Below are 26,444 nucleotides of genomic sequence, written 5' to 3' on the forward strand. Positions count from 1 at the left end.
ACAACAAAAACAACATGCCCTGAGAAATTACTAGCGAATTAATTTGCTTTCCTATGTTTTAGTGCAGGCTTTGCCAACCTAGGTGGGGCTGATGAAGCCTGTGGTCCAAAATGTCTAGAGGGCACCTGGCTGGCAAAGGCTGCATTCTGCACTGGATACAGAAAACCAGTTTCCACTGTACATTGTCCCTGGTTTCTGATATTTTTGCTTGGAGCTACCCAGAAGTTCTGGAAGCCCTCCCAACTTGCCCCACATTCACATGTCTATGAAAAGGGAGCTTCCAGGCCTCATGAATAGCTCCAAGAAAAAATACAAAGACAGTAGGTAAGATTTAGAATGGACAGTAGGGGCTTCCATACCATTATGCAGCACCTTGTTCCTTCCCTTTTCACCACTCCCTGCACTCTACTTATTCAAGTATCTGGGGCACTTTTAATATATCCATTTCTCCTTTTACTCCCTCCTGCACAGATTAAAAACATGAATTCTGGATGGAGAAAAAAAAATCAGATTGTTTATGTGCAGACTCACACACACTTCTTTTCACTCAAAATACATATAGTCCTAGGATGGACAAACAATGCTCGTGCTGTGTAGAGTGCTGTCTCACTTTTAAAGTCCTAGTAGCCAGCAAAATATGATTTAAAATCCATCTGCCCATCTGCTCTCAATCCTTCCGAAAGCCTGCTTTCTATTAGCTGTGATTGTTCTAGGACTTTAACTCTTTGAAAGCTGGTTTGTTGCTTTGCTAACAATGTTAGGAATCCATAGTCTAAATGTGACTCTGTATGCCCTGTGGAGGACAGCATGACAATTATAAATGAGAGAGGAAGAAAAGTGGGAATCTCACAAGTTAGCAGGACTGCTCTTCAGTGGTGGTGAGCCTGAGCAGTGTACTCCAGAGGTACTGCAAGGGTTAACCACCTATGGGTTAGGCTAGGAGACTGAGCCACAAAATCCCCCTTTTTATTACTGGGATGGTTTCTCTTACCACTGTCACAGATTTTTAACACCCAATGCTGTTGCGGTTTACAGAAGCCAGCCATCAGAGCTGCAGATGGGTCAAGTTGTCCCACTCTGCTATATTTAAATAAGAAAGTTGCCAAAGCCACTCTGGCCTTCCAAAAAATGCATGTAGCATGTCTCCTGCCTTTCACCACTCAGCTTCAAGCAAAGTTTTGCAAACTAGTGTACCAGGCAACATGAAAACATAGGGGGAAGTATGCATAAAACTGAAGATCTCTGGCTGTTCAATGACACCTGGCTAAAATATAACATGGCAACAGCTGCAAAGGATGAATGCTCCCAATATTTTGTATCACACATAACAGAGCTTGGAAAAGTTACTTTTTTGAACTACAACTCCCATCAGCCCCAGCCAGCATGGCCACTGGATTGGGCTGATGGGAGTTGTAGTTCAAAAAAGTAACTTTTCCAAGCTCTGCACATATATGCTTCTAAAGTCAGACAGAAGCAACTGTGAGAGGCTGACTGCATGCACAAATCTGGAAGGCAAGGACAGCATAAGGAATAAAGTCACTGTTTCAAGTACATTGTGCTGTGACATTCAAGGCAGCAGATACCATGAGCCTGGTGGGTACTAAATCACAATTAGTAGGATATTTCTAGATTAATGCCATTGTGACATTTCCCATCCCAAAACGTACATGCATGTGTGCCAAAGTCGAGCAGTTACTGTTGGAAGAGACTTAAAATATGATTGCAGCCCTGCTCTAACAAACAAGAGCTTAATAGTGGATGCTCCGTTTACTAAGCCATCACCGGAAAAACAATACCATGCTACATAATGGGGGCTACCCATCCAAGGGAATTTGCAGCACCCCATCCCTAGGAAAACCAACACAAAGTTGTGAATATGACCAGCCAACTAAAAATACACACCCCACACATCAAAATCACCATCAGACTATTTTAATCTATAAATTAAAAAAAGCAATGGGAGTATAGCCCATCTGTTAAAAACATCTGACTGTAGATAGACATTTCAATACATCACAAATGCTATAAACTCCTTTGTGGGGGCAGGGCGGGAGGACATTCTGAAATTTCCCTCTTCATCAGGTTGCAAGCCACTCCAGAGGGAAGAGTGCTGTGCAAACACAGACAGCATTGCCTGGTTTTATAAGAATTTTAGATTCACATAGACAAAGGCGTCAAACCCAACAACCAATGATTCGCAAGAAGTGGCTCAGGAGCAAAATAGATCAGCTCTTTGCCTCAGGCCTAAACCAGTCCCAGTGCCAAGGCTGCATCCACAGTCCACACATGTTAAGATGTTCAAAGACCTCAGGTTTGTAAGCATCTCTCTTGCTAAGCCCCACTGCAGCTTCTGAGATGCTAAGCCTCAGCATGACTGACATCTGCTTCATGCAAACAGTCCGACTTCAAAGGAGCTTGTGAGAGAAGCTGCTGCCTTCTTATTTCCTCCTGTGACATTAATGGTTTTGTTTCTGCAAATGGGCTCTCTTGCTGACATGCTTCATCCTCTTTCATCTCTGGTGCTTAAGACAGGCAGTCAACTCAGGAGTGGCACAGACAGCTCCAGTAAAAGGAAACAGGGGGAGGGCAGTGGAGAAAAAAGGATGTTAACAGCAGCGAGACTTGCAGGTTCCTCTGGGATTCAGACAAGAAAATGGGAAGTGTAGTGAAGGGGTGATAGGTAACTAAAGGTCCATTCCATCCAAAGAACACTATGTATGCCTATGGATAGCACCACCTTACAGTTTAGAAAACATCCCTTGAATATAAAGATAGGGCATCTTTATCAAGTTGACACTGTTAAAAAGAAAGACGTCCCAATAATCAGAATCATTAATGCACTGACATGGCTCATCAGAGGTTATTGGGAAGAAGTTATGGTTCATTAGGAACATCGGGCACAAAAAGGGAGCTGAGCAAAAACTCTAAATCCCTCTGGCCAAAATACTTCCAACCAAGACGCCATCTTTGAGGGCATGCTCCACATCCTTCTCTTCTATCTTCAGGAAGACCTAGAAAGAAAAGGCTTTGTTACGCAGGAAACTGGTGAGCATCTGTCACTTCAAAAAACACAATCCCAAGACCATACTGTAGGATGCTAGGAAGTACTACTTCCACCCAGAGCCTAAAAGCCACCTTCCAGTGATAGCAAAAATATGTGATTACTGTTGCAGAATTCCAATCTGTCATAGATTCCCCACAGAAAAAGTGCAAGGTTGGGGGGTGGGGAGGGAAGGAGGGACAGGGGAAATCCACCCGGTACAATGATGCCTCGTGTCTTTGTATTCCCTTTATCCAGCACTAGCTTTCTGCCTCCAATTGCAAAAGTCTTATGAAATTCTACAACCAAAGAAAAGAAAAACAGAACCAAACTTTAACCATCATGGATTGTTCTCTTGGCACCTCCTTGCTCCACAGCAGGATTCTCACTGTTAGCACAGGTAACTTGCCATCATGTTGCAGGTTATCGGCTCCCCTTTCAAAACTATTTTGCTCAGGGCCGAACACATTTCCCAAATCCCAGGAGCCAGCAAAATTGCCAGGTTTCAGGGAGAACAGGACAGTAAAGGGACCTCCATTGTATCCGTGCAGCAGAGCAAAAGGTGCACTGTGATACTTCTAGGTCTCTGGCAACTGCATTGGGGCTTCCACATTGTGCTTCTCCTCCCTTTGGGGCACATCTGCATGCAAGAATGTTGACATTTCATTCTCTGTTATTTCTACAGCTCTCTCCGCTACAGAAGGGTATAACCTCTTTGGTCAGACTGACAGAAGGGGCTGTGTACTGTGACTCTCCCACAGAGTTACAACAAAGGAGGACAAGAAGGTGGCAGCAGCTCTCCCATCAACACAGCCAAGGGAGGCTTAGGAGGAGGGAGAGACGGCCGCATCTAAGGAAGGAAACAATCTCTAGCAGCCAGCAGTAAATTTTCAGGCACCAATGCAACTTGACACCCAAGGTCTTTCCAAGGAAGGTTGATATCATGAACTGCTCGGCAAATCATCATTGGTCAGCATTATTTCTTCCACTATATTGGAGTGGTAGAATTGATATGTTTCAAAGGGTTGTGTTGAGGATCAATGAAATAAGGAAACATTGCACACTGAGCCCTTGGGGCACAGAATATTGTTAATCTAAATAAATATTGGACTCTGACCTGGGAGACCACTGAATCCCCAGTGCACTGGGTGGCCTGGAGCCAGTCACTACCTCTCAGCCTAACTTACCTCACAGGGTTGTTGTGAGAATAAAATGGAGGGAAGAACCACGTACAGTCCAGTGTTCTTCAACCTTGAATCCTTAGATGTTGTTGGACTACAACTCCTATCCACCCTAGCCAGCTTAGCCAATGACCAAGGATGATGGGAGTTGTAGTCCTACAACACTTGGGGACCCAAGATTGAAGAACAGTACACCACTTTCAACTCCTTGGAGGAAAGGTGGGATATAAATGTAATAAATAAATCAATAATCAATATATAATCCCTTTAAAAGGCAGGGGATTAACTCCAGTGCAATGTATCTTAATGAAAAAGCACCCCCGTTTCTCTTAAGGTTTATTGTCAACTACAGAGGGACACAAAGTATTTAAGATATCGGCACACAGTTTAGTCCTGATGTTAACTAGTAAATTGCTCCATCAAACGTATTCAACAGGCCTTCAATACCAAATGAGACCATTGGTCCACCTAGCTTAGTATTGTCTATTCTGACCTGCAGTGGCTTTCCAGGGTCCAGACAGAAGGTTTTCCTTGCCCTGAGATGCTGAGACAGAGCACATTTTTGCATGCTGAAGGGCCCATGTTCAATCACCAGATTATGGCTCCTTCTGAGCGATAGAAGATAACTTTGGATACCCCTGTTCCCAGTGGGTCCAGGCCATAGCAAAAGCAAATCAGCAGTAGTACCTTAGTCAGACGTGCTTCTTTAGTCTTTTTCAACCCCACAATACCTCTGGATTCCAGGAGAGCCAAAAGAGAGAGGCATTCCGATTGGTCAACAGCTCCCACTTGCTGCTTCCGGCAAACCTTGCTGTAGGCCTCATGCAGCTAGGAGGAGGAAGTATTAATGAACACCCAGAGTTTTTGAATACAGGAGACAGAAAAGAGTGCATAATAGAACATGCTCTTTATGGTTTCATCCAAGTTCCTGAGGCTAGCTTGGTTCCTTTTTGCCCCACTTGTAACTGGATGATATTCCTCCTGATCACGTCCCACACAGCCCAGCCAAAGCTGCTAGCAAGGCAACACACCAGCTCTGCTCCGTAACTCTGGGCTATGAGCATTGCTACGATAGTCTCCACTTTTAAAACCCACAGCGAGTGTGGGGTGGTGGTGGAAAAACGCAAAAACTCTTCACGTACAATTGCAAACGTTTCAGAGCCTGTGTTAAAACACTCCCTCAGCTGCAAGGACGGTCTCAGGCAAAAAGATTCTGTTTGCTACATTGGAATAAAAACGGCTTGCAGGATATTGTGGACTAACTTGGGGTACCAGAAACTAAGCCCCCACTCCACCCAGTCCCTGTTGCAGAAATAAGGACCTAAAGAAAGAGCTCTCCTCTTCCCCTTACCTATCAGCTCCCATCCCAGGACATCTCCAGAGACTAGAGGATGGTAGATAGCCATACAGGAGCAGGGGACAGTGCATCTAGTGTATGCTGTACCAAAGACTACAGCATGTTTCAAGCAGTCATCTTTCACTTAGTTCAGTGGTTCCCCAAACCTTTTCCCCCACGGATCACTTGAAAATAGCAGAGGGTCTTCGTGGACAACTCAGTGATTATTCTGTCTGTTGTAGCAATTGTAAAGCACCGTCTCAGATGCAGTATGATTTTTAATTCTTTTTTATTGCTAATTTTATTTTTCATATATTGCATTTTATTGTACTAGTTTGAATTCCATAGAAATGGAATACAATATAAGAATACAATGTAAGAAATAAAAGACAATATAAGAAAAGACAATAATAACTACAATATAATCAATAAAAGCAGCAATAAAAATAATTAAAAATCAGTATGAATATTTAATGCAGACATGCCACAGACCGCCTGGATGAAGTTCAAAGACCACTGGCAGTCTACAGACCAGTTTGGGAGCCCCTGACCGGGTTACTTATGTAAGCAAACAGGTCTCATTAATTCCCATGGTCTCAAAAACGTAACAAAACAAAAAACACCAAGGACAGGATGCAAAAGAGGATAGGAAAAGAGAACGAGATAGTGCCAACTCCCTTGAAGGTTTTGGTACTCTGGTACTTTGTATACTGCACATCCTGCATCAACAGCCAAACATTTTTCAGTGAGTCCCATGGCAGGACTCGCAGTCGTTGTGCACATCCATCTTCGTACTCATGTGGACTCCAGTTTTAAGTGACTAATTCTTATATGGCTCTTGTGACACGATATTATGTAAAGCAAAGCCCTCTGCCAAGTAAACCTGATATAAAACACTTAACAGCGGCAACGGGGGGGGGGAATCTGCATACTCACCTTTCCTAGGGTCACCTCCTTGGTTTTCTGTTGCCTGGCTAAGAGCAGCAAAGAACAGACCAAGATTTTTTGTTGCAAGGGAAAGGAATCAGCATCACCGCAGCCATTACCCGCTGCCAACCGGTCACCGTACACATCAGAGATCACCCGGGATACATGGACCAGTCCCACCCGTTGGGGCACTGCGGAGTCTGTGGCTGGCTTAGAAGAGGATTTGTCTGAGGACAAGAGCAGTCAGAAAGAAGACTGGGATCAGCTGGACAGCGAACAGAGCAATACAGTTAAGCTCAATAAGCAGATCCTGGCATGCACTGTAAATTCAGAAGGTAAAGCCTCATCCCCATGCAGTTCTTGAAACATATACATTATTCTTCTTAAGCTCAAGATGGTGTATATAGAGTTCTCAGGCAGTCTCACAGCCAGGCATTGACTAGACCCAGATCTGTTTAGTTTCAGTAAGGTTGCTGCATCGTATGCCTCCAGACGACACACAGACTTAATATGCAGTCTTTACTCTTTGGTTTTGAAGGGCAGAAGTAACAGATGTACATACCATTTATACACTACAGCAAATGAGTGGAGATGAGGCAAGGTGGACATAAATCTATTGCCTCATTACACATTCAGTGTACACAGTCTATAGGCTGCACCCATTTTCAGCACATCTTGAGAGATGCTTTGAAAAGTTGCTTCCTTTCTGCTCCCTGTAAGTAGCTGCTTCACACCTGCATTTACACTGCTCGAGTTATACTTAAAGTCAACACAAGAAAGACAAGGAGCAGGTTTCACCTCCCTCTGCAGGGCTGACTGCTAGAAGGGAAAATACTTTTTGTGCCAGCCAGCTGCATGATCATTCTCCCCACCCCACCTCCACACCCCAAACAAGTCCCTGAAAATAAATGCTATCAACTAGGGTCAGAAAAACTTTTAATGAAACATGACAGCATTGCACAACAGCCTAGGACCTGCTCAGGGGGAAAGAGCGAGGAAAAACCACTTACAGGCAGGCAGCAGTTTAAACACAGTTTGACTCTTCACATCTGACTCCACAATTTCAATGGCTCTCCTAAGGACGAGAGTAACATTTTAGACAAAGACATTACAGTAGGGCCCTGCTTACCGGTGCTTCGCATTCCGGCGTTCTGCTAATGCGGCAGCTTTCAATTAGGGGAAATTCCCTGTTTTAAAGCCGTTTTTGCGCTTTTGCGGCATTTTGGCGTCATTTTTGTGCGACACGCCCCATTATCCTCAATGGGTTCCACTTTACGGCAGCAGTCCAGAACGGAACCTGCTGTATAAGCGGGGCCCGCCTGTAGTGTTCTACTGATGCTTTTATCAATCCCTCCAGTACTGATATTTGTAATACATAAAAAACAATAAAAATCATAAAAAGAAAAAGATCAGTTACAAACGCTGGACTTGGGCAGCGTTTTCTAACATAATGGGATGCAGGACCCACCTCATTACATCTGCTGAAAGAACAGCTCTATTGGGCTGTCTCCCCTACAGCTGTCATTTGCAGGCTTTAACACTGGAAGAGATGGGAAGCAGGGCCCATCCTAAGAGTAGCTAACCTGTGGTCCTCCAGATGTTGCTGGACTGCAGCTCTCATCCTCCCTGACCACTGGCTGTGCTAGCTGAGGCTGATGGGAACTGGGACTCCCAGCAAGATCTGGAGTGCACCAGATTGACTACCCCAGGCCCATTCCATCAGCTCCATTGAAAGAGCAGCTCCATTAAGCTCCTCCTATTTCCATTCCAGCTGGTCATTATAAGAATGAATATTTTAAGAACTGATGCCTGAGTTTGCTTTCTTCCTCCTCCCTTTTTGAATGAAAATGGGGATAAAAACGCTCCAAATAAGTTTATCTTGAAAAACAGGAGGGGGGAGAGGGGGAGAGAGAGAGAGAGAGGATTGTGTCCTTGATGCAACCCAATTCATGATCCAGTTTTGAGTCCTGATCCATTACCTGGAAACCAACAGTCTAGAAAGATGGTCCTTCTAGACTCGTGTCTGATGCAGAGTCTGTTGCCATAACAAGGTATGTACTTCTTCACACAGTGTATAGTTAAACTATGGAACTCACTTCCACAGGAGGCAGTGATGGCCACCAGCTTAAAAGAAGTTTAGACAAATTCAGGGAGGATAAGCCTATCATTGGCTGCTAGCTATGATGGCTATGCTCTGCCTCCATGGTCAGAGGCAGTATGCTTCTGAATACCAATTGCTGGAAACCGCAGGAAGGAGGAGCGCTCTTGTGCTCATATCCTGCTTGCAAGCTTCCCATTGATATCTGGGTGGCCAGTGTGAGAACAGGATGTTGGCCTAGATGGGCCTTTGGCCTGATCCAGCATACACTTCTTATGTTTTTAAGATATCCAACCAGCCTTTTAACATTCTCATACTGTGTGACTGTTCTGATCGTATATGAAGTTCCTTGTCTCACAAGGGGGAAACTATGCACAGTATACACACAGAGAGAGGAGATGTGGAGTGACACACATGGCTCATTAATGGGAGCTCATTACAATCTTGCCTCTTAATGAGACTAATGCTCTATTTGTTGTAGCGGAAGCGATGCTAGAGGCAGTCTTTGACCCAAAGCCTCATTGCCAGTCACTGTCAAATTTGGGCACCCCCTGGGTAGTGTGAAGCTATGACTAAATCTTTGTTTAAGTTGACAAGCAACAGCTAAAATAAAACTTAGGTTATAAATCCAAGCATCTTTTGTTTAACTGTTAGAAGGTTCGCAATTCTGTTGGCACTTGTGGGAGCAAAGAGCCTTACTCATTTATAAACAACAGTTAAGTTTACTGAAGTCTGGTGATTTTTATTCCAATTTCTTTGGTGAAATTAGGTAACATTTTTGCAAACAAAGAAGATGATCCAGACAAGTTAAGCACCCTTAATTTCCACTGATTTTAAAGAAAGAGAATTAAGCATGCATTTAACTCTCTCTCTGAATTACGACTCGCACTATAAGTGCGGGGACACCTTTACCTTTTAAATAGTACTTCACCTGGGTTGGATGAGCCCAGGTATCAGTTGTTGGATTGGTTTTTATATCAGCTTGAACTAACATTTGCATTTCTCCTAATGGTTTTCAATATTTTACGAGATTGCTCTGGGACAAATTTAATTTTAAAACATTGTAATTATGACTTATTTTAGTAAGTGTTTTACTGTGTTTTTCTCATTTGTACATACAAACTATTTTGTGTTGATTGTTATGACCTAAGGCTAAGATAAACTGAAAATAAAACCTAACAGAGACAAAGCTTTTCCAAGAACTCTATCCATGAAAGCAGCGCACCAGGATAAATGCCTGGTGGGATAAAGAGTGTTTTAGTCCACCTCCTATAAGAATACAAAGGTAGGGCTGTAACAGGCCTAAGTGAAGATTGGAGCAGAGTGAATGGTTTAGCTAATGTGCCAGCAAATGGAAAGGGGAACACCATAAAGTGAAACATGCACACAGGCAGACACAAAGCCTCAATGATGCTGAGAAAATACAAATGTATTGTAGTGCTGGAAGTGCCCAGCATGTTTCAACTAGCTTTCTTCAGTAGGAAGATATAGGTGACGTCACTCCAGGCATTTACGGGAGTTATACTCTGGCATCTGGCATTGGGAACCTCCAGTCCATCAGGCTGTTTTACCTGCTCCCCAGCAACCTCCCCTAAGCCACACCTCCACCTGTCCCATTCCTCTGTCAGCTGGCCTGTGTCAGCTCTCTTCCTGTGTGCCCAGTGGGATGCATTTCTTCCCCCAGTTCAGAGCAAGCAGCTTCAGCAACAGCAGAAGGGGAGGAAGGCAGACTGAGTTAATGGTACTGTTGCTACCAACACTGGCCACTGTTTTTTCCTGACATCATGCAACTGAGCTACTTCACTCATCCTTTGCCTTCTCTTAATGGTAAAGAAGTAAGACTTTGCCTCCCCTACTTTTCCTTGGTTTCTTTGGTTAGTATTTTCCCCGTCCTGTTTGCTCTGCTGTAAATGCTCATGAAACTCTGCAACCTGCTAAAGTTGGCAGGCCCATTTTGGGGGTGTGTGTGAGTGGGGGTATGTAATGGGTGTGTATTTTGGCCCTGTTCACCATGGCATGTGGCTCCTGAGCATTTTCCTCAAAGAGAATTTGGCCTTTGGTGGTAGTGGGAGTTCCTTCACCTGCTCTAAGTGAACAGCTGGTATTTAGATAACTTGTGTATAAGACTGTACAAAACTGCCATACTGCTGCAGATGACATCTAATCAAAATCTGTTAAGCATATCCCATAATTTAAGGCTTTTATACTCTCATTAATTTGGTGCTGAGAAGGAATACCCCCTTCACCTGAAAACCAAACTGGCTGGTTAACACTGGGAGCTATTCCAGTCCCTTCAGCTCCCTTACTCAAACAAATCATCTGGAACAATTTACTCTGCAGGCCCCTTTGGAGGGTGCCTATTATTTGCTCCTGGTCTCCACTTGTGGTATGGATGGATGCACACATGGTCCTGCCTTATAGCCATGGTTTGAGACATAATGACCTCTTAATGCAAGGGCGAGGAACTGCCAGCCGGATCCTGAACGCTCCCAACCCCAAGGGCCACTTTGACAGGTAGACAGGGTTGCTCACTTGTCAGTCACCGAACGTCACAATGACTTAAAAAGAAGAAGAATCGGGAGCACACTCTTAAATTGCTCCCAATTCTTCCTTTCCAGTCAAAAGTCAGTATTTTTCTAATTTGGTGCAGGGTGACAGGAAAAGACACTAAATTCAAAAAGTGCCAACTTTTGGCTACAAAGGAAGAATCAGAAGTCCACTCCCAATCTGGCTTCCTTTTAGCCATGACTCAAAGTTTCAAAGCCACAACTTGAACTTTCCTGTACCCAAAGTCATATATGATGTCAGGCTCAGGGAAGATGGACACCATTTGCCCTAAATGGACTTAAGAGCCAACCTCCAAAGCCTGGCAGGGAAGTTTCCCACCACTGTCTTACTTCCTTTCCAAATTCCAGGAGTAGCTAAACGAACACGCAGTATCTGGGCCAGCTTCCCTGAAAAATGACAGCTGTACTCTTACCTCTGCCCCGATGTCAGCTCCATCATCAGTCTATGCTAAAGTATGTATTTTTGCTCTACTTCTGAGTCAAACATAGGTAAAGGAAGCCACCAAGCAAACGCCTGAGCAAGGTCAAGGAAGGCAGGAGGCAACTCCCGTAAGCTAACTTGCAATGGAAAAGAAAACACTTCTAAGCACCATAAAGATGCCTGCTTGAGAACTGTTAATGAGAGCCTTTTGCAATCCAAATGTAATTAACCAATCTATAATCGCAGCAGGGAGGACCAATTCCTCTCACCCTTCATAGGTAATGGGCTGTGAACATTTCCAGACATTAACACAGCCAGGAGGAAGCACCCTCCCCTCTCGCCACAAAGACATGAGGGCTCTCCCTCTCCCCGCTCCCAGGCAGGGGGACCAAACACCATAATGAAGCTTTAAATCATATCCCATGAGCTATAATTAGCTCGGATTTTAGAGTGCTATATATTCTTCACCTGCAGATGTCCAGAGCTTTGCGGGCATCCCCAGAGACAGCAGAGACTTTCCGAGCACAGAACTGGATGGCAGCATTGTCCAACACCTGCTCCCCTGACACCTAAGGGTCAGCAAGGAGAAAACAGTAGTTGCAAAAGCAATCTTGGAGCCTCTAGTGGGATACATCTTTCTGGCTTCAATAAGAAAATACCAAAAGGCTTTGGGCACATGTAAAAGGCAGCTCCTTTGTTTCAGTCCAAGAGTTCTCCTTTTGTCCATCTCACAGTGCTTAATCCTCCCAACTTCCTATCTCATTAGTTACAATGAGGAAAGAGCCTAGCTACTAGGTAAAGAGAACCTGAGAAATGTGGAGGGCAAGGGTTCAGCAAGCAACAAGGCAGGCTGGTACTGAATTATCAGTATATACAATGCCATGAAGAATGCTGTGGCCAGCTGGTTGAGCAGAGCACCTGGACGTGCACATGTTACACCTGTGCTGAGGGTATTTCACTGACTGCCAATCGGGTACCGGGCCATGTTCCAGGTCTTTTTACTATCACATAAAGCCTTTAACAACTTGGGCCCAGGTTGTCTGAAGGATGGCCAGCCAGTTTAGACCTGTAAGGTCATCTAGACCATCTGGGGAAATGTTAGTCATGGCACCATACCCTAGAGAATATCACAGGGCAATGACCCCAAAGTATGCACTTTCCACCATTGTCCCTGCCCCGTGAATGCTTTTCCCTCTACCATATGTGAAGCATCATCCACCAGTTGCTTCAGACACCTTGTAAAGACGTATCTTTTTGCCCAGGCTCACCCTGACTCATATGATTGGACCCTATTATTACTGCATTCCTATTTCTATCATTTTTTAAAAATATATCGTTTTACTCCTTTTTTAATGTTGTACCTCTGTTTTTATGATACAGTTTTATTGGTTTTATGTTGTATTTTTCTTTTACCAGTTTTTTTAAAAAATATTAAGTTGTTTAGAAATCCTTTTAAACCACTTAACAACAAATACTAATCAATGGAACAACCAGCATCTTTCAGCTTCCTAGCAACACAATGTTGCTGTGGCATTAGGACAAATCATGTTCTGACAAGTAGACAATCTTTGAGGTTTATGGCACAGCAACAGCTATGCCATACTGTGCCCTGGTGTAATTTCTAGAGTTATATTTTCTCTGTAGTAGTGCACAAACACAGAGAGCTTTTGCTGCTTTTGTCTTGCTCTGAATATCTGCTTGTTCATTCTTTTTAAACTGTGAGCATTCTAGGCTCTCCCTCACTTTAGAAAGTGGCCCACACTCCTCTCTCTTCCAATGGGGAGAAAACAGATTGGTTCTCAACTGCAGGGAATCTTGAAGGAGCTCTTGATGTCAAGGTACAGGACAGGTGTATTCTGCATATTGAGACAATAATGACTTCACAAGAGCTCCAGAGCAATGTAAACATTCTTTCTGAAGGCATTTAGCTTTGTGGGGAGTAATCTTGGAGCCTGGCTGCTTAGAGCTTACCTGCTTAAGGCGTTTCTGGAGGATCGAGGCAAGCTGGTCTTTGGTGTATGGGGGAAAGTTTAGCAGCTGTGGCCTGCACTTGGGGCGGGCCTGCAGGCGGGGCAAGATGCGGTCTGTGAGATCCAAAGCATTGGCTATCCCTACCAAATGAAAACACATTTAGAGGGCAAGGGGTACACACTAGTTTCTAACCTTCCTACCCCACCCTCACATAGCTTGCCTCAGAAATGAATGGGTCATCCTCATAAAAGAGATCAAACAATAAGACGAGTACACTCCCTAATGGAAAATTCACCCAGAATGCTGCTCTTTCACCTGCTGCCTGAAATATAGCTCCTCACCCCTCCTCTCTGCATTTGAGGGAATACTTATATGCACAAGTAAATTCGGGAGAAGACCTTATACCCCAACAACACCTAGTCAACCTGGAGCACGGCACAGAAGCATGGACCTCATCTAGAAGCTTACACCGTAGCAATTTTCTTGTGGCATGCTGCAATAAACTTGTATATTCTATTAAGTCATCTGGAGCTACAGGGCTGTAGGCATTTGCTTTTCCCTTTATCCGTATTGCACTGGTTGACCAGTGTGAGGGTGGTAGGTAGATTGGTCCTTCATGTGGTGCAGAGGATTGGCCTAGCTGGCCTGAGGGTCTCCCTGTTATATTACTGTAAGAGAATGCACTGAAGCAATTAACTAATGACTCTTTCCTGCATTAGGAGGAGAGCAGAGTGGATAGCGGCAGTAATTTTCACAAATGCCAGATCCAGGTTTTTGGAGGCCCTCAGCGGGTCTACATCCCACTCTCTCTATCTTTAATTGCCTTGCCGTCTTCACTGGCCATATTCACTTAGCAAAGATAAGCCCAGCCTGGGTACAATCTCTACCTTCAATTTGTGTGGAAAAACAGGTAAATGAGCAGGTGGTTGCTTGCTCCTTTCCCCCCTGACAGTTACCCTCTTTATGGGCCATAGAGAGAAGACAGGTGAAGAAGCAGGGATGGCAAGGAAGAGCAGCAGGGGTTAGGACACTGTGGTCGACACTGTGCCCCCTTTCAAGATGTGGGCCTTGGAATATTCCCAACCATGCTGACCCCCGATGCTGATCCTAGAGTCATGCCGCTGCCTCTTCCAACATTGTCTCTCTCAAAAATAAAGGATTAGGCTTCAGCACTTCTTGACACTCACCAACGAGAACAAGCCGGGAGTTGGGGAAGGAAGGCCACTCAAACACTGTGTAGAGCACATCTTGTCCCTTGCTATCCAGCTGATCCATCTCATCTAACACAACCAAACTGGACAGATGACAGACATAAGCATGTAAGCAGCATGTAAGCACCACCCCTCTAGAGGCTAAGCCCAAGTAACGTGCAGATCTGACAGTTAATTTGGGCAGAGGAAGGAAGAACATCTTTCCTGCCATTGTCTCAGCATCCAAACATACATCAAATGCAGCTAGTCCCATGGTGTGCTCAGCACAGGACTGAAACTGCACAACACTTGCCAGGTACCCTAACCTATTTAGGCAGGATGGGATAAAATACTTTAGACCATAATCACTAGCTTCATTAAAAAAAAACAACCCTCGTCCTGCAGAAGACTGAATCGATATGAAAATTCTTAGGTCCAGCATTAAAATTTCCATCATCCAAGGAACAAGGTGCAGGATTTTTCAAGGCATAGTCTTTTAGAGTACTGACACAATCCCGATTAAATATTGTTGGGGTAGGGATGAAATAGACATTTCTACTCTGCAAAATTTGGGAGTTTTAAGTACTTAAGTACTACATTGTCACGTCTCAGTGAACCAGTATTACCTGTGCTGTTGGACCTAGGGTTCAAATAATAGCCTAACAATAAAGTCACAGGAAGGCTCTAGCTAACCTAGTTATACACATATGTTAAACAGTAGCAACCTCCTCAAGTACCAGTCAGCTTATTCTGAGGGAGGCTGCTGAAAAACAAACCTGATAAAGATTGTATTGTAAAGTACTTATTTCTATACATGCTCTTGAAACGGTCTTGTGTGTTATCATTAGCAACCTGTGAATTTACTTTAATCTGAGACACAGTTCAAGATCACATGAAACTTACTTCAGTATATCAAACATTTAACATGCTTAAATCCCTAAAAATACTCTCAATGAAGAATTAAAGACATGACATCTAATGAAAATTGAGAATGCATTCTTCACAAAATGTACACAATAGGCATATGTTCCTGAATTATTGTTCATGTGTTTGCTACTGTTCATCTGAACACAGCCTTTGGAACATATAATTAGGGCTGAACTTCACAACTGGGCACCAGTTTGAATCTGGGACTCCCACATTCAATTCGAACATTGCCCACTGCACCATACTGCCTTTAGTTAAGTCAAACCACCTCATTAATAGGCAAATTGTTTCAACTCTTGCTGTATATTTGAATACATCCACACTGAGTATCAGGAAGTTCTATAAGCTAGTCATACATAATATACAGTTGTAAAAAAGAGGTATGACTGGCAACTTCACTGTACAGTTTTAGGCAAATGCTGAAGACGCACCTCTTTACCCTGGCCTTTAACACCTGAGATGTGTATTTTTAGGACCCACCCTATTTTGCAATTTTAGATTGTTTTTAATGACATATTTTAAAATTTTTGTAACCTACCCTGGGACCTCTGGGTGAAGGACACATAATAAATGATAACAACAATACACTGAATCAACACCATTTGGTAGCAACAGTAAGGCAAGACTTATGGGCCAACCACATACAATGTATAAACTGCACCAATTACACAGTAGCGAGAAAGTACCCAGTATAATAGGTTTAATAATAGGTTTAAATATCACAGCTACTGGAATGCTACAACAACATTCCACCTAAACCTATGCTTTGCAAAAGCTCATTAACAGATTTCTATAAAAGAATAGTAGAACAAAATATACCTCAAAACATAAACACAGGGCTCCATGGACTTGGAGATGCCTGTCTGATAAGACAGTGGGCATTTATTCTAAATCCTGGGTGTGATCTGTTTGACACTGTCTAGTTTGAAGCATGCTTCCTGCTTCCCTCCCCAAAAGTTATACTCACATCATGGGTGAACTTTCTAACGTCAAGCATTTCTCCAGTTTTCTGATGACATCACCCCTGGCTGTTTTGTCTGCTCCAGCATGGCCCAATTGTTCAGCAATTGCTGGAAACACAGCCTGGGAGCTCCTTAGGGCCATACAGTTTAAGACTATGGTCTGGCTCCCAGCAAGCTCGGTCTGCCGCAGAGAGACAAAAGGAGTGATTTAGAGTAGACTGAAGTTTGCAATGGAGTACAAGTAGTGCAACAGATATACAGCAATACCAAAAGCAGGCTGCAGGCCACCCGATTGCAAGAAGAATGTTAAAGGCAGGCTCCTAGAGGAAATTAAAGGAGATAGTGGTTCTTGAGCTGTCCCCATCAGGCACAAATCACAAGCACACAGTTCTTGTCCCTGGAAAGGCTCTCACCAGGCTCTAAATCCACATAGTTCCCCAACCCTTAATGGGATATGAGACAATTCTGAAAGAAGAGTGGACTCATAACAATGTTAAATCCCATTTGTCAGAACTTGACAACAGCTGTCCCAGAATTATGTTTTATAGCAAAGGTCTCAAGTAGTCACCATTGAAATTCAGATCCAGCACTTACCTTCAAGTCCAACAAGGCCCTGTTGAGGCAGACACTTTTTCCAGTGCCTGGAGCTCCAGAGATATAAAGGCTTCCTGGTTTCCCCCTACAGACATGCTCCCGGAGGAATCGATGTAGAACACCTGTCTCCTTCTCCCTTGCGTATAGCTGGTCTGGAACAGCAGTGTGCAGGAGACTTTTTGCCTCCTGGTAACAGGTGCCTGCATAAACAAAGTGAAGACAAGTTTGGAAAGAAAACAATCTCCTATACCTAACGAAAACCACACATAGCAATTGTACAACTCTCTTCTAACTGACATAGTAGAAAAAGTTTTAATTGAATTTAGGAAGGGGCCAATTATAATAAATGAAAGATTGCTTTGTTGTCTCTTTTTTTTAGTCAGCTATATGCTCCTTTTATTGAGCTATTCTATATTTGTAGCCAGCTGTAGTTGGAAGCAGATTGCTAGATTATATAGACCCTGGTCTGATCAAGCAAGGAAAGTCTTCTGTTGTTCTAACTCTATTTTACACTATTAATGTATTGCCTTGCTTTTCTGAACACTGCCTGCAATTGTTAGGTTGGTGATGTAAGAATTCAATAAATAAATTCTTCATGTGCATATGCCCTAACTTATTAACTCTTTACTAATAAACCTTACTAGCAATATTGTGACCAACAATTAGATGACCAAAGATGAAAGGTGTCATGTCAAGCATTCTGTGATCACATCTACACTACAAATTTCAATGGTCTTTACGTCTTGGCTTCTCTCAAAACATCCTGGGAACTGAAGTTTTATGAGGCTGCTGAGAATTGAAAGAGATCTTCAGACCCCTTCCACACAGCTACAGTGGGTTTCATCTGGGAGTAGTAGTATCACAACTGAAAGTATGAAAACTGGTTTGAATTTGTAGCACAACCATGGCTTAATTTCCTCATTCTTTGAGACTCACAATACTCCAATTCTTAGATCTTAGAAACATAATAGTTGTTCTTATAGACACATTTAAAAAATCAGAGCAAATTCAGAACCCAGTCTTTCATCATACATGATGCTGCTACATACCTGCTTGTTTAAAGAGACGAGTACACACCAGCTCTTTCCTTGTGCGACGATGCTGTGAAGCATTAGAGATTTCTTGGCCATTACGGAGGGGAGAGGGAACCAAATTGCTACTCTTGGCTGGGGATTTGGGGGTTGAATGTTCACTGAAGAGTAAAGTCCGTCCCTTGGCAGAAGTGGGTGGGAAGCTGTTCTCTTTTTTACCCTGCTTAGCTGGAGAGCAAGGCAACAGCTGGGTAACATTGCAGAGATTGTCATCTCCTGTAGGAAACAAAGAGACACCACATCAAGTTTAGCAGAAAGCAACAAGAGAAGAAAATGAAAGCAGAATCCAGAAATCCAAACACGAAAGGCAGGTAAGCTGTCTTTTATTTCATTTAAAGTTTCAAAGCTCTCATAGTCACAGAGATCATTTTGAAAAAGCACAAGCAGGATCTGTCAAATGCCTCTCTATTCAGAGTGTTGCTGTTCTCTGCCTGCTCCTTCCTTCATGATCCTTCGTAAAGTATATGAATCTTACTACTGCAAAAACTCAAACGGTTACGTTCAGAACAGAAATTACCAGCTCAATCTTTGTAGATGAGCCTGTTTGTATAAACATTATTGAGAGAGGAAAAATGTTAAGCAAAGCCTTTTCAGCAGTACATAAACAGGGCTACCCATGAATAAATTTTTATCCTATGAATAATCTTTCATGAGAAATGAAAAGCTAGTCAGTGGTGGCTCAACACTGATGGCACCAATTGAGAAGTAACAACCCAATCCTCTAAAGAGTTAGGCATTATTCTAATGAGCTGAGGCACACCTAATTCTGCAGAGGATGAAGCTGCATAAATACTCGGCCAATGCTCTTGAGTAAGGGTTGTAGCTCAGTGGCACAGCAGATGCTTTGCATGCAAAATGTCTCAGTTCCACTCTCCAGAAAGGACCTGTCTGAAGCCCTGGAAAACCACTACCAGTCAGTATAGACAATATTGAAATGCACGGACTATGGTCCAACTCTGTATATGGCAGTTTTCCTTTGTTCTTAACTCTGCTGTTTACCTTGAGCAAATCAATGTGCTTCCAATTACCAATACATGATATTAGAGGCATTTCCATAACCTGGAAACTAGGAATCTCTAAGATAAGTGCCATGCATTGGTGTAGTGCAGAGGGGAAGGTCTAAGCATGCCCAAATACATTAGACTGTGTTTGGATATTTTGAATGGATGAAGAGGAAGGCAACTTACCAAGCCGTTTGCAGGGGCTGAGAGGCAAGACCTGCTTCTGGGAGGAGAGTGGTGAGGTAGACAGTCGGGTTGTGTCCTGCTTTGAATCCCCCTCATTCTCTAGAGGTTTGTGACATTTCCTCATTGATTTCCGCTTTGGGAAACTGATGGTGCTCTGGCTTTCAGACTGAGATCTGGTACAGGGCATAATGGATACTGGAGCCCAAGGAGAGCAAATAAAATATATGTAACTTAAGTCCCTATGTGGCTGCGACGCATGTACACACCTTTTAATTTCACAAATAGTCTGTAACACTTATAGCTATCCTATCCCTCAATGATACCCTCCCTCCACTGTGAATAACAAAATAATGATTGGGTTGGAGCACAGAGTACTTTCCCCTATTCACTCAGCAAAAATAGCCAAAGTTTTACATCTGGGTTTAAGGAGCTAGGCTTCCAGACAGACTTAAGAACCTACATCTCTTTTTAGAAAAAATATCCAGTATTCACAGGCCCCCCTGCCCCTCACAAATTAATCACGCTCACCCCAGCTCAAACTATACGTTGTCCATAACATGCCCCTTTCCCACCCATTCCTATATCCTGAGGTAAGCATAAGTTTAAACAGACAGTGGTCAAGCTGATAAACCTACCCACTGCCAAACACAAAAATTGTTGGTTGAAATTCTTCTGAGCCCAGATTTCTGCTGGAACTTATCTCAATGCTAAACAACACCCTCATACTAACACGTCTCCTGTTCTGCTGTTGTGATATGAGGATTCATTAACGTTCTTTCGCCCATTTTAGGGATAATTTTAAAAAACGCTGAGATGTATTTTGCTTTATCTTTTTTAATTGAGCTATATTTTAAAATGATTGTTAATACTGTTGGCTTAGTAATCTGAATTTGGATTATGTTTTATGATGCTCCAGTGCTTTGAGTGTTGTATGTTCAAAAAAGGTGGCCTATTAATAATTTTAAAAATATAAACAAAGATTGTCCTAACAGATTATATTAAAGATCCATCTAGCCTGGCACTCTGTTTCCAATAACAACCAGGCAGAGGCCTCTGGGCAGCACACAAGCAGGGCTTGATGCCATTCCTTGTTTGTTGCCTGCTTCTTAAATATAAAAATGTACCACCCCTAAACATGGAAGTTCTGGTTGGCGTGGCCAATAGCTAGTCCAGGATGAAAAGCAAAACAAAAAAACCTCAGCAACACGGAATTTTGTCTGATTCACTAAACGTTTCCTATAATTTTCCAACTTAACTTTGAACTCCAAAGGCAAGCAGACAAGAGATACTGAGACTTGATTTTTAAACATCTGTAGTGATGAGTTCCAGTGAGGTAGGGGAGGACACCCAACTGATAAACCTATGTTCCATGCATTTCTCTAATTCAAGGGTTGGGAATATTTGGCCCTGCAGATACTGTTAATCTACAACTCCCATCAGCCCCAGCAAGCACGGCCAAAGGGCAGGGATGATAGGCACTGTAGTTCAGCAATATTTGCAAGGCCAAATGGTCTCCACACCTGGTCTAATTGTTTTAAGCAATATGAGTGGATAAAGCCCTGGCTAGCAACTAGTTCCCCAGGAGAACCACATTTAGGAGGGTGAGTGGGAAAAACATCCATCCTTTAAAGGGGTCTGGCAGCAATATTCTGATGCCAGCTTTCCCTGTACTTTCTCACCTTCCAGGTTCACAAATGGTGGGCCAGTTACCAACCTTTAACACAGCCAGGTTTGGCCCAGGGGCTTCCAGTTGCTGATCTCTAATATTGAGTTGAACTTTTATAATTTTTGGGGGGTGGGAGGAGGGAAGAGAAAAAAGAGGTGGTTTCAAATTCACACTCAAAAATAATCAGGTGAGGTTAGGCTAGTTTCTAAAAGGCCACACACTGGATGCGAGATGACTCATTAGATCGAGAGCTTTTTGTTGCCGTTGTTGATTTTACTCCTGGCTTTGATCTCATTGACAGAGGTTGGTTGTAGCAAAAGTTATCTGACACTAATATTGACAGAAGGTTATTGTATTTAATACAAATGTTGCACTCTAATACTTCTCTCAGGGTAAGGCTTGGGGCAAATGGATTACTATCAGAAAATATACCAACCAACAAAGGAGTACGCCAGGGATGTCTCTTGGTGCCCTTCCTTTTTAATTTTTGTATCAATGGCTTAGTTCATGAATTGAGTGGCTGGGAATATTTTCCAGTTTCAGTCCTGGATGCCAAGCTCTATGTTCTCTTGTATGCTGATGACATAGCTATGATTTCAACCACATTAATTGGGATGCGAAGGTTATTAAGAGGTTTGAGTACTTTCTGTTCAAAGTAGCACCTATTTATCAATCATGACAAAACAAAAGTAGTAGTTTTGGGGAGGAAGAAAAAAACCCATGTATGAAAGTTGGATGACAAACTCACTGAACAATGTAATTTCAGATACTGGGGACTTGTGTTTAATGCCCAACTTTCATGGAAGTCACATTTGGATTCAATCAAATTGAAATCCTCCCATTCCATTCAATCATTGATGTGTTTTTCTAAGTTCCAAGAGGGGAGCTTGGTTGTATCAGCAGTTGAGATGTTTTGGAAGAAGATAGTCCCACAACTGCTGTATGGCACAGAGCTTTGGGGGTATACAAATGTCTCTGCTCTCGAGGTAGTGCAAAATTCCTTCATGAGATCCCTGTTAGCTGCCCTTCAAAGCACACCTGCATCTCTATTAAGGGGAGAAACAGGGCTATATTCTATAGAATGCTGCACTTGCCTTGTATTGGCTGAAGTTGGCTTGTATGAATGATTTGCGCCTGCCAAAGAAATGCTTTCTAGAACAACTGCAAACTCCAACCCAAAGCTGCTGGGTAAATTCTGTTAAATCTACTCTGTCTGCTTACGGGATCAACACTGAAGTTTTACTTTCCTTCTCTTCCATTAAACAGCTGTTCAAAGAAAGAATCCATCTTTATTCTAAACGGTGGGACCTCTTCTCAGTAACTCAAATGCCATTTTCTATTTGGTGCCCACTATATAAAACAACATTTGGCATGGAGCAATACTTCACATTTCTGACAGCAGCGCCTTTGAGAAAATCTTTCATATCTTTATGACTTCAGACTATGCCCTCTGCTTTTCTGGATGGGAGATTTTCTACCATTCCAACTCATTAAAGAGTTTGTATCTGTGAATCTGGTGAAGTTGAGAACATTGTACATTATCTACTAAGCTACCCCCTATACAAGTCCCCAAGGCTTACATTTATTTCCTACATTCTTTGTTCCTTCTCAAATAGATCTTTCCTGGCGCAGATACGTATTCTGCTAGCAGGCAACAATACATTTATAACTACCCAGGTGGCAAAATTTGCTCTAGCTACAAGGACACGAAGAGCTAGATACCAAAACAAAAACCTTGTGCCCTGGCGCCATTATGGCTGTAATAATCCACTAAGTCATGGGGTGGGTCAGTGTATCTTTCGCCTGGGACAGAGAGGAAATTTTATTTGAAATGTAGTGCTGTTGTCCCTTTACTGTATGCTGTCGGACTGTTTGTTGAAATATGACTTGTATCTTAATATGTATATTTTATTTTCCTTTTACATGTGATGAATTGTGGTAGCCAGAGCTTGGAAAAGTTACTTTTTTAAAACTACAACTCCCATCAGCCCCAGCCAGCATGGCCACTGGATTGGGCTGATGGGAGTTGTAGTTCAAAAAAAGTAACTTTTCCAAGCTCTGCCTATGGCTTTGAGCAATAGATTCATTTCATTTCATTTCACATTAGATCAGTGATCAGGTTTCCCAGCTTAGCTTTGGGTTTTACTAGAAGTGGTTATGGGAGAGGTGCCTAGTAATACCCTACCCCCATTTTCCCGCTCTAAATTCCCTCCCGAACCTGATATTAGGTCCGCGTGTGGAGAACACACAGGTATGTCACATGTGCTCAGAAGCTTATTGGCTGAGCTCGATGGGTCTTATTCTTTAGCGACCGTGATTAGGTTTGCAGCCTTGAAGTCTTGTAGCAGGAAGTCCCATAAGGCAACCCTCGCCACAACTTTTCCTTTTTTCGTTTATATTGATAATTTAACAAAACAACTCCCACACCCAAACTCCCTCTGTTTCAAGCATCTCCAATTTATATACAGCCCCTTCCCTGCACCCGCATTTACACCTACCACAAGCCAAAGCTTCAGAAGAAAAGGACAACGCGTATACTTCTCTTGCTCCTGTACCCAAACTCGCTGGATTGACTAGATTCACCTCCTCGCGCGCCACCCGCTCCGATCCATCCATCTATTGGTTACCGCCCGCGCGCGCGCCGGGCCTTCCAAGCCAATCACCGCTCTCCGCGCCAAACCTAAACTTTACGTCGGCCCGACCGCCTACCTCACGGCCCTCACCCTCCAGCCAATCGTCTTCTTTCCCACCTCGCGGCTCATAAGTGCCTGGGTTTCCCCACCCGCAGAACCAAAGGGGACAGAATTTCCGGATTGATTTAGAATGTTTATTTTACGCTCAGGGAGAAGCCAAAACTTGTGAACGTAGGGCGGGTTCGCTGCAATTAAACTCAGTCTGACTTTTCCCCCCTCTATGCCTTTTTCCCCTCCCCCGTCTCTCTCCAGCAAAGGACTACAATTCCCATCAAGCCTTGCAGGAACATTGAAGAGAGATGTGAAGGAGCGCGCTAGTCCGGAAGAGCGTGAGCTCTTTTTGCAGGAGGAGGGGTATAGAATTTGGAATTAGCCGGAAAAGCAAACGGGAACCTTTGAGGAGTTGTATGGGTATTTTAAAAAGTAACTTTCTTACATGCAAGGCTTGCAGAAGAGAAAGGAAGACAATTGTAATGCTGGACTACGCTCCCTTCTGACGTCCATGAAACACTTTAAAAGCCCCGTATGAATTTGCCAGCGGCCCAATTTTTGCACACGGATCTATCACGTCGTCTTTTAACTCCAAAGCCGTGCAAGATCAGACTAACAGCCTATCTACCCCAAAAGCCTGTTTTCAACAGAAACCATATAAACGGCTCGGGCAGACCATAAAACACACAAGAAGTCCATAATCCTTTACCCTGTTCGCTCACTAAGATATTGTATTCCAATACATAGAGATTCCAGTTATTGGTTATAGCTGATAGATATCCGCCACTATAATCTACTTCCTTTTAAAAACCATCTTAGCAAGTAACTATCACACCTTGCGGCACTGAATTCTCGAAGTTGGGTGAAGTATCGCGCGTTTGTCCAGCCTAAGACTGCATGCACACCATACATTTAAATCACATTATTTCCCAATAGAATTGTGGGAATTGTAATTTAAGAGTGCTGTGAATTGTAGCTCTGTAAGGGTAAACTACAGCGTCCAGTATTCTTCGGGAGAAGCCATGTGCTTTAAATGTATGGTGCGTATGCAATCTAAGTTTACTACCACTCTACGTTTACTACCACTCAATTCCATTGACTGATACGGAGTTCTAGCGTTATAAGAGGGATGAAGCACCTTTTTATATATTGCATAGCACCTAGACAGTGAAGGGGAAATAATTTTCCCTACTAAGCTACTTTGAATCCCTGTCATCAACACACCTCTCACTGAAGCTTCAACTAGTCTCTCCCTCCCCACACAAGAAGTTTAAGGACTAGGCACAATTTTTAAAGAAATTAATGAGGGAGAAGTAAAATGGAGTTCTACGGCCTGGGGTCTTTTGTTCAATCTGACAATTCAAGCAGGGGAGGTGAAAGGAGCTAGGAGATGTACCATGCAAGAACTGCATTATGGGAGAAAAGGGCAAGATGGCAGTGAACTGGAGGGAAACATTTATTTGGCTTTTTATTTCCTCCTAATATTTGGAAATCCTAAGGGCTTTACAGATGTTGGTGAAATTTCAAATAGCCTTGAGTCCAACACAATAGAGCAAGATTTAAAAATAAGCTTCATTGTGCTTAACCATGCACTACATGTTCAATCAGCAGCATGTATCTTGCAGGCAGAAAACAAATTATGCAAACACTGTTTGTATTTCATTAATTTATTAGATCATGGACACAGACTCAATTTGCATCAGCAGATGCAGTTACAATTTTAGTAAAGACAGCACCACTTAGTGTGGTTTCAGGTACAGTGTCTTGCAAAGTATTGAAATAGTAAAAGAGCAGGAGGCACTATCAAACATAGGGAGCAAGAGCATGATCCCTCCTCCCCCTCTTCAACCAGACTTTCAAGAGGTTTCAGCAGATAATACCTACATGTGGTAAACCCTCATCTCTACAGAAACAATGAGGGCTAGTCATTTCCCCATTAAAAACAAAGCTAGGATTTCTGATGAATGGTATGGATTTAGGCGAGGAGGTGACCTTGAAAACAACTATGCTCTGCTCAAAGCTGAATAGTTGGCAGGACACTGTGCTGTAGTGGAAGTCTCGGGTTTTCTGCAGCATAGCTATTCACTAACCTTTCTCACAAGTCCTCTACCAGCATTTTAAGTACAGTAGAGGCATACAGCTACCACTTCTGATAACTCAAATCTTAAAACTACTGCCCGCTGCAAATGAGCCTTAGAGGAAATGTGCAGCTCACGCTCTTCAGAACTCGCATTAGGAAAGTACTTCAGGAAGAGAGGGGGCTTAGTATAAAAACTAATAATGTATTCCATTCAAACAAAAAAACCAAAAGCATACAGGAAAACAATCTGTGCTTGTTGTGTTAGCTCAGTTTGTGTAATTTAGACTCACACAGAATTCTGACCATTTCAGTGGCAAAAATATCAAACTAAAGTTTTAAAACACACAAAATTCCTCAATGCCTCATCAAGAACATTTTAGAGTTCTCACAGATGCTTATCTTGTAACAGGGTATGCAAATTGTGTTAGAATGTTATAAGATACTAAGATGCATTTTTTCTTTAACAAGTCACACACATCTGTTCACATAAAAAGACTCAAGAATCCCAGAATTTTTCACTTG

At 42.9% G+C, this 26,444-nt stretch overlaps 1 protein-coding gene across 3 annotated transcripts; it reads right to left on the reverse strand.

Moving 5' to 3' along the window:
- Window positions 1-1,916: 1,916 nt before the first annotated feature.
- CDC6 (cell division cycle 6) lies at window positions 1,917-24,756 on the reverse strand. Of its 3 annotated transcripts, none has more exons than XM_061590311.1 (12): window positions 24,678-24,756; window positions 19,493-19,687; window positions 18,264-18,521; window positions 17,215-17,414; window positions 16,626-16,801; window positions 14,729-14,835; window positions 13,542-13,681; window positions 12,039-12,139; window positions 7,495-7,559; window positions 6,494-6,711; window positions 4,909-5,049; window positions 1,917-3,011 (listed from the first exon to the last, which is right to left on the reverse strand). In XM_061590311.1, the coding sequence occupies exons 2-12, from the start codon at window positions 19,677-19,679 to the stop codon at window positions 2,925-2,927; spliced, it is 1,680 nt and encodes a 559-aa protein (XP_061446295.1). In that variant the 5' UTR covers window positions 19,680-19,687; window positions 24,678-24,756; the 3' UTR covers window positions 1,917-2,924. The 3 variants fall into 3 exon arrangements, with proteins under 3 accessions (XP_061446295.1, XP_061446296.1, XP_061446294.1); XM_061590312.1 differs by lacking the exon at window positions 24,678-24,756 and adding an exon at window positions 24,288-24,311; XM_061590310.1 differs by lacking the exon at window positions 24,678-24,756 and adding an exon at window positions 23,657-23,831.
- Window positions 24,757-26,444: the final 1,688 nt, after the last annotated feature.

This window comes from Rhineura floridana, chromosome 11 (assembly GCF_030035675.1).
Source record: "Rhineura floridana isolate rRhiFlo1 chromosome 11, rRhiFlo1.hap2, whole genome shotgun sequence".
NCBI classification, from domain to species: domain Eukaryota; kingdom Metazoa; phylum Chordata; class Lepidosauria; order Squamata; family Rhineuridae; genus Rhineura; species Rhineura floridana.